We start from the raw sequence: 13,169 nt of genomic DNA on the forward strand, positions 1-13,169 counted from the left end.
CCATATAAGGCAGAGTTGTATAATGATGCGATAGTTATCCTGGATTTCTGTGGGTTTCCCACTTAAATTCGAGTAAACCATGTGTTCAACAGATGTGTTCCCCATATATGTCAGGGACCTCCTGGAATGTAAGAGCTGGAACACAAAAATACATAATATATGTATAGGAATATGAAAACCAATTCACATCCAAAAATCACCAGGCCTCCCTCCACATTAGTCAATGGATACTACTATTACCTTCTCAATAATGAGACTATCATGCCCGCTTCTCAAATGTAGGGACTTCCTGGATAGCCACCCCAAGTAAAACAAGGTCCGCAGTACCAAATGATTCTGAGGATATATATAGAGAAAAATGATAAATATATAGATCATAGGCATCAAGTGACCCCGAAAACAAAACGCACACAGAATGTGGATATATTACCATCAATAAAGATCAAGAGGACTCCTGTCAACTTGAATTAGGATCAGGTCCTTGATGCTTTTTCAGAGATGCATATGGGGGTGAGGAGCCAGGTAGTCACAGTGCGTGGATTCCAAACACATATATAATGTGTATGTAGCATATAGCAGGCCGTAGATACCTAAGTTCAGTATACCCAATACAGAGTTTCCAAAAATTGCTCAATTTGAGAAGGTTATTGCGGTTTTATAAGGATGTGGCTATGTCACAGCAAAGAATGCCTGAATAGGATAGCGTATATATATATATACATGTAGATTATCCTCCAAAGAGGGTTTCCAAAAAATTCCCAGAGTATACAGGGTAAATTAGGCCCATAAAACATGCCCTATTGCCACCACATAGACTCTATGAATCTCAACAGCCGTAAGCTTTAAATAACTTGCCACCGGTGGAAGGTATGTTTCCCTGAGGGATTGCCGTTTTGCGAACCGCTGTAATAGTAGCCCAGTGGTAGTTCTCAGAGGGTCTTGGGCCTTCCTAGCAGGGAGCTGTGACACCGCCGTTCCTTCCCGCCTCGTAGGCGCCGCACCCAGTGAAGACGCCGAGCGTAGTGACGTCAATACGTTGACGCGTTTCGTCCGCCAATCACCGCAGACTTCGTCAGAACTGGAATCTCCACTGCATGCGCACTCCCATTTAGTACTACAATCTTACTTATGGCCTTCCCAGCACCGCACATACTGGCAAAGAGATCCAAAGCCATGCCTTTCCTACTCCAACACAGCTGTGATTGACAGTGGCTCCCAAGTCAGCATAGCTTTGGCTCTGTGACCCACTCAGGAATGACTGCACGTGAAATTAGAGTTCTAAATGGCAGGGGGGATGTAGTGAAGATTGCAGCAGGACCCCAAAGGTCCTAGTTGGCATAGGGGACACACCTGTACCTAGAGTTGGCCAGCAGGGCCATCGGGCAGACTGAGGAGGATGCAGAGAGGAAAGCATTTATAAAAACAACAGCAAAGTGCATGTAAGTTCTGCTACAATGTTGAGTGTTCTACTCAAGAAAATATAAATAGTTCTACAGCATAACCTTTAATATTATTAGCATTGTAATAGCAATACAAACCACAGTTATTGACAATCCAATATAAGTATACTTCAAAAATTCCCTTTCATGTTGTGAGTGCTGCTTGTCTTTCCACGACCTCCTGGATTCCTTGCATGCTTTCTAGATTCATCTCTGCTCCTTTCTTTGGTTTAAGTTTGATTTCAAAGCACTACATATCCAATGGTTGCTTGCTGTGATGTGTTTCCTATATTGACTGTGCCTTCTGAAACTCTTCCTTTTAGCACCTCTGTAGTTGAAAAGGATGTCTCTGTGAAATGTGCCACACAAGCAGTTCATATTCACAAGGCACAGTGAATATCTGCCACTGCATTCAAGAAAGTAAATACTGTATATGGGACTCTACAAACCGTAACCTTTCAAACTTCAAGATTGTTTAAATAGGAGTAGACTAGAAATAATTGAAATTTAATATGAATATATGATTTTAAATTTTGACCGTATATATGCTTTTAAGTTTTTTATGTCATTTTTTTTTTCTTTTAGCCCTATTGAAACATGCCAAAACTTCTACAAAGACTTTACACTTCAGATAGACATGGCCTTCAACATCTTCTTCCTTCTTTACTTTGGTCTACGGGTAAATATAAACAAATACAAATTTTTAATATGGATGTATTTGCTTTATTGATGGACAGCACACACTGCATCCTTCCACGCTAGGTCTGCCACTATAATGTGTTTCACCCATTTAGGCTTAAAGCGGAGTTCCACCCAAAAGTGGAAGTTCCACTTTAATGCTTTGTCGCCCGCTCCCCATTAAGGATTGGCACCTTTAAGGAGCGGGTACGCACTTCCACATCGATTGCCTAGACGATCGGAAACAGAAGTTGCCACCCCCCCCCCCCGTAGTCTTCTGGGACATGTGACAGGTCCCAGAAGACTATGGGGCCATTCACAAAGCACAGCGCTTCTCGCGCATACGCAGTGTGCACCTGGCTGTGAAGCCACAAGCTGTAACAGCCGGGTGCCCACACTGAAGATGCTGGCGCCAGGGAGAGAAGACGGCTGGTGAAACCAGTGGTGGCTGTATTTTAAAAGTCAGCAACTACAGTTTTTATTCAGCTGGAACTCTGCTTTAATAGTAGAGATATTGATCAATAATTAAGTCCAAATGGGCAAAGCTTGTTAGAAGGCAAACCTATGATGGAAGGATACAGTGTATTCCTGTCCATCAATAAAGCTGTCAAGCTTTATTGACATCATTGGAGTGCAACCGCTTTTTCTTTGTTTGTAACATCAATTTAAGGATCACTAAAGTTTACAAAGGACACTTGCACAATGCACAGAAGTTTCTGGAGAGACATGAGCACCAAAAGTGTAAAACCATAAACCACATTCTGTTTTTGTACAAGTAATACTCAGATGTTTTTCATACACACAGTTTGCACTGCCATCTCTTGAGCACTTCATCAATCCCTAACTTATGCAGGAGAAAAAAAAAACTGTTTTTGTTTCAGGTTTTTATTGCCTTCTGTGTTTCTGTAGTGGGAGGATTTCCCCTCAGACAGTCAGGTAAGAAGTTATGGGAATTTTCTCCAATGAGAACACAAACAAAAACATATTGGGGTTGATTTGCTATAACTGGAGAGAGAAAAATCTGGTGCATGGTGGCCAATCTGCATCTAACTTCAGCTTGTTGAATTAAGCTTTTATAAGAGCCTAGAACAGCGGTTCTCAACCTGGGGGTCGCGACCCCTTTGGGGGTCGAACGACCATTTCACAGGGGTCGCCTAAGACCATCGGAAAACACATATTTCCGATGGTCTTAGGAACCGAGACACCGCTCCTGTCTCAGGCGATCTGTGGGTGGGATGATATGCTGCCCCTGTAACCTAGCCACACCTCTGGGATCACTCAACAGCTCCGCCTCCTCACCACTGATTGGCCACCGGAACTGTAGCTCAGGAGAGGCACACAGGCGGCCAATCACCGGCGAGGAGGTGGAGCTTGGAGAGGAGGAGCCGAGCGGCAGCGCGCGCAGATCGAAGAAGATCGAGGGAGCTGCAGGAGCGAGTGAAGAGAGAGGCCAGAGAAGGAAGACAGCTGACAGGTAAGTGCAAATTTTGCTGCTGCAGCCAGGTATGCTGGCTGTAGATGGGAGAGGGAGAGAGTGAGCCCAGGCTGGAGCAGGAGTCAGCAAGGTAAGTATCATTGGTGTCAGTGGAAGGGATAGTGCCCCATCATTTGTGTCACTAATACCAACGATGGGGCACTATTCCTCCCCCCACTGACACCAACGGTGGGGCACTATTCCTCCCCCCACTGACACCAACGATGGGGCACTATTCCTCCCACTGACACCAATGATGGGGCACTATTCCTCCCACTGACACCAATGATGGGGCACTATTCTTCTCACTGATACCAATGATGGGGCACTATTCCTCTCACTGATACCAATGATGGGGCACTATTCCTCCCACTGACACCCACAATGGGACACTATTCCTCCCACTGACACCAATGATGGGGCACTATTCCTCCCACTGACACCAATGATGGGGCACTATTCCTCCCACTGACACCAATGATGGGGCACTATTCCTCCCACTGATACCAATGATGGGGCACTATTCCTCCCACTGACACCAATGATGAGGCACTATTCCTCCCACTGACACCAATGATGGGGCACTATTCCTCCCAATGACACCCACAATGGGGCACTATTCCTCCCACTGACACCCACAATGGGGCACTATTCCTCCCACTGACACCCACGATGGGGCACTATTCCTCCCACTGACACCAATGATGGGGCACTATTCCTCCCACTGACACCAATGATGGGGCACTATTCCTCCCACTGACACCAATGATGGGGCACTATTCCTCCCACTGACGCCAATGGTGGGGCACTATTCCTCCCACTGACACCAATGACGGGGCACTATTCCTCCCACTGACACCAATGACAGGGCACTATTCCTCCCACTGACACCAATGATTGTACACTATTCCTCCCACTGACACCAATGATGGGGCACTATTCCTTCCACTGACACCAATGATGGGGCACTATTCCTCCCACTGACACCAATGATGGGGCACTATTCCTTCCACTGACACCAATGATGGGGCACTATTCCTCCCACTGATACCAATGATGGGGCACTATTCCTCCCACTGACACCAATGATGGGGCACTATTCCTCCCACTGACACCAATGATGGGGCACTATTCCTCGCACTGACACCAATGATGGGACACTATTCCTCCCACTGACACCAATGATGGGGCACTATTCCTCCCACTGACACCAATGATGGGACACTATTCCTCCCACTGATACCAATGATGGGACACTATTCCTCCCACTGATACCAATGATGGGGCACTATTCCTCCCACTAATGCCAATTATGGGGCACTATTCCCCCCACTGACACCAATGATGGGGCACTATTCCTCCCACTGACACCAATGATGGGGCACTATTCCTCCCACTGACACCAATGATGGGACACTATTCCTCCCACTGATACCAATGATGGGACACTATTCCTCCCACTGATACCAATGATGGGGCACTATTCCCCCCACTGACACCAATGATGGGGCACTATTCCTCCCACTAATGCCAATTATGGGGCACTATTCCTCCCACTAATGCCAATTATGGGGCACTATTCCTCCCACTGACACCAATGATGGGGCACTATTCCTCCCACTGACACCAATGATGGGGCACTATTCCTCCCACTGACACCAATGATGGGGCACTATTCCTCCCACTGACACCAATGATGGGACACTATTCCTCCCACTGATACCAATGATGGGGCACTATTCCTCCCACTGACACCAACGATGGGACACTATTCATCCCACTGACATCAGTGATGGGGCGCTAGTCCTCCCACTGCAAAATTACAGTTATGAAGTAGCAACGAAAATAATTTTATGGTTGGGGGTCACCACAACATGAGGAACTGTATTAAGGGGTCACGGCATTAGAAAGGTTGAGAACCACTGGCCTAGAAGTACTCTCCAATTTCAGTAAATCTACCCCACTTTTCATTCCCTGAGGAAAGGAACAGTAGTTTTATTGCTACGTTTTCCAGTCACAGTGACATCCTCTCCCGCCATTTATTTTAAAGGTGTCAAAGTAATATTAATATGATAACTGAATTTTAAACCTGAAAAATTAAATTTCCCCTACCCTATCCAAAATGTAAAGCAAAAAAATGGCTGGAGTTGGGCTTGAAAAATAAAGATATATGAACATTTGCAGAAAAATACATAATTTAAAGTATGGATTAATCTTACAGATCTGGAACAGGTTACAAATAATGACTACATTTTAATGGCAAATGTATTCCTAAATCAAGTATATTTATTAATGTTGTGCATTTTCTTACTATTTAAATGGAGCTCCAGGCAAATCATTAATGTGTTAAATTTAAAAAAAAAAAAGAGAATTTATGGTGTAATACAAAATGTAGGTATGGTCTTAGAATTACTGTAGCTTTGGATGTTGATCCATTGTAGTAATTTTTTTTTTTGGAGGTTTAACAGCAGGACTCTGATCTTTTCACAGTTTATTGCTGCCAATGACAAACTGTGGTTCTGGCTGGAAGTGAACTCTGTGGTGGATTTCTTTACAGTGCCTCCCGTGTTTGTGTCGGTTTATTTAAACAGGAGCTGGCTGGGTAAGCACAATGAGGTCTTCTAGTTTCAGTATGCCAGATGGTTAATATAGTCTATGTGATCAAACAAGCATTTATAAGTTTATTCATGTTAGCGGAGTTAACCTTTTTCAGAAAATATGGTGATCTCATTACTGTTCATCATGTACTGCTGCTCCCTGATTGTTCAGTCATATGGTGGTGCAGGTCCATGACCAAACTGCCTTGCTTTCACTGCAGTGGACAAAATTGTGGTCCTGACTACGTTCTCTGGCCAAGAAGAGCAAATCTTGGGTGGTGGCTCAAGAGAATTACAAATTATATGTAAGATAACACAGTTTACACATGACTATAAGAGCTGCGGATTTAGATACTTAGCAATATTTCTGCTTTAAAGACTTGGTGGTTATACAAAAGTCTTATGTCAAATGGGAGGAAATGCTACAACAATAGAGTAACACTCCTGGATTCCAGAGTGAGAAGGTGAATAAAATCCAACGTGTATTTAATATGAATCTTTAACTGTTTTTTTTTTATTCTTTTTCTTGAGATTGTTTACATTAAATGAATGTATATACACAATAAGCATTTTACATGCAGTAACTGTCATCCCTATGGAAGATGTACTTATTAGAAACCACAGCAAAACTGCAGTGTGTAGGAATTAAAAAAAAAAAATAACAGATGTAACTGCATTGGTTAGTACTCTAGCTCTGAAAACAGTTTTATTGACCTCAGTGTAGATCATAATCATGCTAATATGCAAAGAAATGTGGCCACTCAAAAACTTTATGAACAAAGATAGCAAACTGTGTAAGGCTTTGTCTGGAAATTTAAAACTGATTCTGCATTGAATGAGCAACCAGTGTAGAGACACACAACATAGATTGACACAGGAAAAAAGTAGTATTTAGTTGAGGGGTGTGTATTGCTCCAGGTCCAGCATGTTAAGGCCATGGAAAAGTGTGTTACATCTACATCTTGCAAAATTATCCAATCCATTCATTAATTTGATTGAGTGGTATTTTTTCTTTTTCTTAGCAGCTGTTCTGCTTTATATCTTTTTTTTTTTTTTTTAAATAGAAATCAAAGTACTCTTTGTAACTATATAAGGACTTTTGCCATATACTTGTTATTGATTTCTGTGTATCATCCCACTTCACAGTATCAGTAAAACTCCCTGTAATATGTTCAAATGACATCTTGGATAAAATAAAATTGTAAAAATATCTCCTTTGTTCACTCTGTCCAAAAAAGAACACTTTGGAGGTTAGAAATATTTTCTGAAACTTTTTAAGACTGGTGAATAAAACATTCTAAAATACAGTGTAAAGAACAATTTATGTAGAAGACATTTTAATCTTATATTGTTTAGTTAGCACTATCTTGACTATTAGTGTAACTGTACAACTCTAGACAACGTCTGGCCTATGGTTCCTCCTGTTCATGTTTCTCCAAAATTAAATACGTGTCATTACCTCTTATGGCAAGTTTGATCCAGAGTGTTTCATTATATATCTAATATATAGATTCAGAATGGTATCCAATGCAATGGATTTACCAAACCCACTGTTGGTTTAGGCATGTGAGGATACCTTTCCTTACCTTGCTTTTGTGATAGTTTTACTGACAGAAATAAGAGCTGACTCAAATGACATCAGCAAGGAAATGCTGACAAGTAAAAGTAGTTAATAAAGCACATGGAGGGGATTTGATCAGAATGAATACAAATAGGGGTGCTGTAAAAGTAAGTATAACATTACATATGCTGTAATGTAAGTTTTAAATTTCTGTAAGCAAATTGCATCTAAAGTCAGGTTTGTTTTTTTAAAGTTTTGCATAGGCTAAAGGAGAAGTACAGCCAAAGCTCATTTGGCTGTACTACTCTCCTAGATCACAGGAGTTCAGTTTGTTCTGCACTCTTGTGTCCCATTTTCAGCCGGCACAGAGCCAATCCAGGCTGGGGAAAGATCATGACCATTTGGTCGGGATCCATCCAGGAGCCTAAACTGGCACCAGGCTCAGCCTCTCAGAGAGCTACTGAGAGCCTCAGCCAACCACTTCCACCCCCTACACAGCTCAGTGTTCCAGTGAGCACTGGGGGACTGGGGCAGAGCAGGCAGCTGCGACTGACAGTCACTGTTCTCTGCTTGAGAGTGGCGGGGAGAACTGAGCGATCAGCGGCGTCTGGGGAAAAAAAACAAAACAAAAACAAATTAGCCCTGTCTATTACTTCATGTCAAAGACAGAGGGTTTAGTTGCACACATTTGCAAATATATGTGAAAGCCACAGGACACCAAGTTGAAACGCATATAGCAACCCTGCTGACTTCCATTTGAATTAATATGCAAACAATGCAGCAGATTGAGTGAGGCTGCTGTTGCTGGAGGTTTGAAACTCTGTAGGGAGGATGACAGAACTAGGAACTCCTAAACAGTGCCTCTGTTGTCACAGGGAAATATATAAACGTGAATGATTCAGTCCAATGCTAGCCAGCTGATAAAACTGAAAAAGAAAAAAAAATTGGATTCTCCCATCCATACAATCGAGGTGGATGGGGGAATACACCCCACTGTGCTATGGTATTTTGACTCCTAGGCCTCCTCCAGAATACACTTATCAGTATGGATCGTTGGATTGACTTCTATGGTGTCGAAATAACTACTGGCCAAATTTCGATTCATATATGGGCAGCTTAATCTATGACCATCCAAATTTTACATATTTTTTAAGTGGGTTGAACCCTTCATGGTTGTATCGAGAGCTCCTGAAAAATGTTGTTCACATAGAATACTCAGATATCTATTTGGGGGGAAATGATCCTTCTGTATTCTGTAGAAATTATTTCTTGAATTCCCACTCACACTTGTTAACCATAGAGTTGATGGGGCAAGTCTAGATGGTGGAAGAAACTTATTGGGGTTGTCTGGATACACTTAATTCACCTCCTATCTAGTCTAACCTACTCCCAGAGATTCTAAAGTTTCATGGTTTACAGGTTTGGGCAAAAGCTAGGTTGCTTACCTTATTACATGTCTGTATGAACCACTGTCTTAAATCCTTTCAACAATTAAAAAGCTAGATTCGACCTTGACAAGAGGGGGTCCTTCAGCGATGTCATGCCTTCATGGCACAAATTACTTCTCTTTCCATCAAGATCTCTGACACACCTGTATTTGACATGTTGAACCTGATAATTCTAAGGGACTTTTATCTGAAAGCCATGCTTTTTGCTTACATTTTTTTCTGAATTCCTGCTCCTCTTCAAAAACAAGTAAGGAAACCGATCTAGGACCTCTCTGACAATAATAATAGAAGAGAATGGCTGCACACTCCGCTGGGACGTGATGATTTAATTAAAAATGTTTATAAACAACAAAAAGTTCTTAGCACACAGATAAAAGGACAATCGGGAGAGATTTTGACTCATTTCACGCTCTTTATCGCTTATTCAGAACATAAATTCAGCACTTAATTTTGTCTCTTATATACACCTCTAAAACCACAGGTGTGAGTGCTGCTTATTCACATGTTAACCCTGAACAGGGAAAAACCCATAGGCACAGTGGCGTATCATCCATGGGTACAGGGTGTTCACTGCACACGGGCCCCAAGGGTTGGGGGGGGGGCCACACTGTACTGTGGACACCCTGCACCCACAGGTGAGATGTATCAGGAGCAAAGTTGGGGATGATCTGTGCAGCGGTGGGGACAGTTGCAAGCAGCAGTCTCCCTGTATGGCTTTCAATGAAGCAGCTGAATGCTGGAGGAGGGAGAGGAGGAGAATCCGCTTTCAGCTGCTTGATTGAAAGCCATTCAGGGAAGTCGCTGTTTGTAACTGTCCCCAACGCTGCACCGATCATCCCTAACTGTGCATCGGATTTCCCTTCTGGTCTCTCTCCCCCGTGTGTTTCTCAGCCCCCCTCAGGTCTCTTCTCCCTCATCTTCTCTGACACAGTACCCAGGCCTTCCCCCATCCTCCACAACAATGGCAGAAGAGAGAGCCGGATCTTCTCTGCTTCCCCCTGTCCCTGCACATACTCCAGTCCGTGCAGCTTCTGAGAAGGAGATGTGTCGGCAGGAAATTGTGTACAGAGCAGCCGGAAGCTGTGTGATGCTTCTGAATGATACCAGTAAGCCAGGAACCATCCATGTGAGTCCTACCCTCCTTTCCTTTCTTCTCCCATTTCCTTCCGTCCTCCCTCCATTCCCTCCCTTTTTTTTCCTTCCCTTCCTCCATCCCCTTCCCTTCCTCCATCCCATTCCTTCTTTCCTCCCTCCCCTTCCTTCTTTCCTCCCTCCCCTTCCTTCCTCCCTCCCTTCCTTCTTTCCTCCCCCCCTCTTCCGCAGGATTACTCTCAAAACGCGTCAGTGAATTTTGGCCCTTGGATGGCACTTCATTGACGTCAGGGTCTTTGGCTTGGACAAATGCATCTTGTGACTGTCAATTTTTATGGAATCTGTCATCACTTGTTTGTGAGTATATTTTATCTGCGTTTTAAAAAAGTTACCTGGGATAATGGCCAGTGTACTTTTGTTTTATTCCTTCTTTTCTCCCTTCCCTCCTTTCTTTCCTTCCTTACTTCCGCCTTTCCTTCCCCCCCTCCTTTATTTTCTTCCTTCTTCCCTACTCCTCTTCCTTCCCTCCCCTCCCCCCCTTCCTTCATTCCTTCCTCCCTCCCTTCCTTCCTCCCTCCCTTCCTTCCTCCCTCCCTTCCTTCCTCCCTCCCTTCCTTCCTCCCTCCCTCCCTTCCTTCCTCCCTCCCTCCCTTCCTTCCTCCCTCCCTCCCTTCCTTCCTCCCTCCGTTCCTTCCTCCCTCCGTTCCTTCCTCCCTCCGTTCCTTTCTCCCTCCTTTCCTTCCTCCTTCCCTTCCTTCCTTCTTCCCTCCCTTCCTTCCTCCCTCCCTTCCTTCCTCCCTTCCTTCCTCCTTCCCTCCCTCCCTCCCTCCCTTCCTTCCTCCCTTCCTTCCTTCCTCCCTCCCTTCTTCCCTTCCTCCCTTCCTTCCTCCCTTCCTTCCTCCCTTCCTCCCTCCCTTCCTCCCTCCCTTCCTCCCTTCCTTCCTCCCTTCCTCCCTTCCTTCCTTCCTTCCGTCCCCCTTTCCTTCCTTCCCCCCTTCTTTCCTTCCTTCCTTCCCCCCTTCTTTCCTTCCTTCCTTCCTCCCTCCCTTCCTTCCTCCCTCCCTTCCTTCCTCCCTCCCTCCCTCCCTTCCTTCCTCCCTCCCTCCCTTCCTTCCTCCCTCCCTCCCTTCCTTCCTCCCTCCGTTCCTTCCTCCCTCCGTTCCTTCCTCCCTCCGTTCCTTCCTCCCTCCGTTCCTTTCTCCCTCCTTTCCTTCCTCCTTCCCTTCCTTCCTTCTTCCCTCCCTCCCTTCCTCCCTCCCTTCCTTCCTCCCTTCCTTCCTCCTTCCCTTCCTCCCTCCCTTCTTCCCTTCCTCCCTTCCTTCCTCCCTTCCTTCCTCCCTTCCTCCCTCCCTTCCTCCCTCCCTTCCTCCCTTCCTCCCTTCCTTCCTCCCTTCCTCCCTTCCTTCCTTCCTTCCGTCCCCCTTTCCTTCCTTCCCCCCTTCTTTCCTTCCTTCCTTCCCCCCTTCTTTCCTTCCTTCCTTCCCCCCTTCCTTCCTTCCTTCTATCCCTCCCTCCCTCTATCCCTCCCTCCCTCCCTCCCTCTATCCCTCCCTCCCTCCCTCCCTCCCTCTATCCCTCCCTCCCTCCCTCCCTCTATCCCTCCCTCCCTCCCTCCCTCTATCCCTCCCTCCCTCTATCCCTCCCTCCCTCCCTCTATCCCTCCCTCCCTCTATTCCTCCCTCCCTCTATCCCTCCCTCCCTCTCTCTATCCCTCCCTCCCTCCCTCCCTCCCTCCCTCCCTCCCTCCCTCCCTCCCTCCCTCCCTCTATCCCTCCCTCTATCCCTCCCTACCTCTATCCCTTTCTACCTCCCTACCTCTATACCTCCCTACCTCTATCCCTCCCTACCTCTATCCCTCCCTACCTCTATCCCTCCCTACCTCTATCCCTCCCTCCCTCTATCCCTCCCTCCCTCTATCCCTCCCTCCCTCTATCCCTCCCTCCCTCTATCCCTACCTCCCTCTATCCCTACCTCCCTCTATCCCTACCTCCCTCCCTCCATTCACCCCCTTCCTTCCTCCTTCCTCCTTCCCCTTCCTATCTTCCTTCCTCTATCCCCTTCCTTTCTTCCTTCCTCCATCCCATTCCTTCCCTTGCTCCCTTCCTCCAGCCATCCATTCATTCCCTCTATCCCTCCCTCCCTCTCTCTATCCCTCCCTCTATCCCTCCCTCTATCCCTCCCTCCCTCTATCCCTCCCTCCCTCTATCCCTCCCTCCCTCCCTCTATCCCTCCCTCCCTCCCTCTATCCCTCCCTCCCTCTATCCCTCCCTACCTCCCTACCTCTATCCCTCCCTACCTCCCTACCTCTATCCCTCCCTACCTCCCTACCTCTATCCCTCCCTACCTCCCTCTATCCCTACCTCCCTCTATCCCTACCTCCCTCTATCCCTACCTCCCTCTATCCCTACCTCCCTCTATCCCTACCTCCCTCTATCCCTACCTCCCTCTATCCCTACCTCCCTCCCTCCCTCCATTCACCCCCTTCCTTCCTCCATCCCCTTCCTATCTTCCTTCCTCTATCCCCTTCCTCCCTTCCTTTCTTCCTTCCTCCATCCCATTCCTTCCCTTGCTCCCTTCCTCCATCCCATTCCTTCCCTTGCTCCCTTCCTCCAGCCATCCATTCATTCCCTCACTCCTTTCCTTCCTTTCTTCCTCCATTTCTTTCCTTCCTTCAAATCTCTCTCCCTCCTCTTTCCTACTGTGTCCTCCAGCAACAGCATTCATGAATGCAGCCAAAGACATTTAGTTTTGTGTCATCAGCCTGTGGTAGTAGTTGGTCCCATGTGGGGACATCTGATGTATGGGGGACTGTGATAGGGACGCATGATATAGGGGGTTACAGGTTCTGTTTATTGATCCCAATCTAATGACAGCTCAACA

The 13,169-nt window shown here is 45.9% G+C and overlaps 1 protein-coding gene across 18 annotated transcripts in view; it reads left to right on the forward strand.

Annotated features, from left to right (window-relative positions):
* Positions 1-13,169, forward strand: part of KCNMA1 (potassium calcium-activated channel subfamily M alpha 1) — a 976,002-nt gene that overhangs the window by 468,177 nt on the left and 494,656 nt on the right. For all 18 annotated transcript variants that reach the window (XM_089682563.1, XM_089682562.1, XM_089682551.1 and 15 more), the window contains exons 4-5: positions 2,025-2,118; positions 6,082-6,193. In XM_089682563.1, the coding sequence (XP_089538689.1) occupies positions 2,025-2,118; positions 6,082-6,193 (206 nt within the window). The remainder of the gene's footprint in view (positions 1-2,024; positions 2,119-6,081; positions 6,194-13,169) is intronic.

Source organism: Staurois parvus, unplaced genomic scaffold (genome assembly GCF_062004578.1).
Source record: "Staurois parvus isolate SC_StPar_1 unplaced genomic scaffold, SC_StPar_1.0 ptg000291l, whole genome shotgun sequence".
In the NCBI taxonomy this organism is placed as follows: Eukaryota; Metazoa; Chordata; class Amphibia; order Anura; family Ranidae; genus Staurois; species Staurois parvus.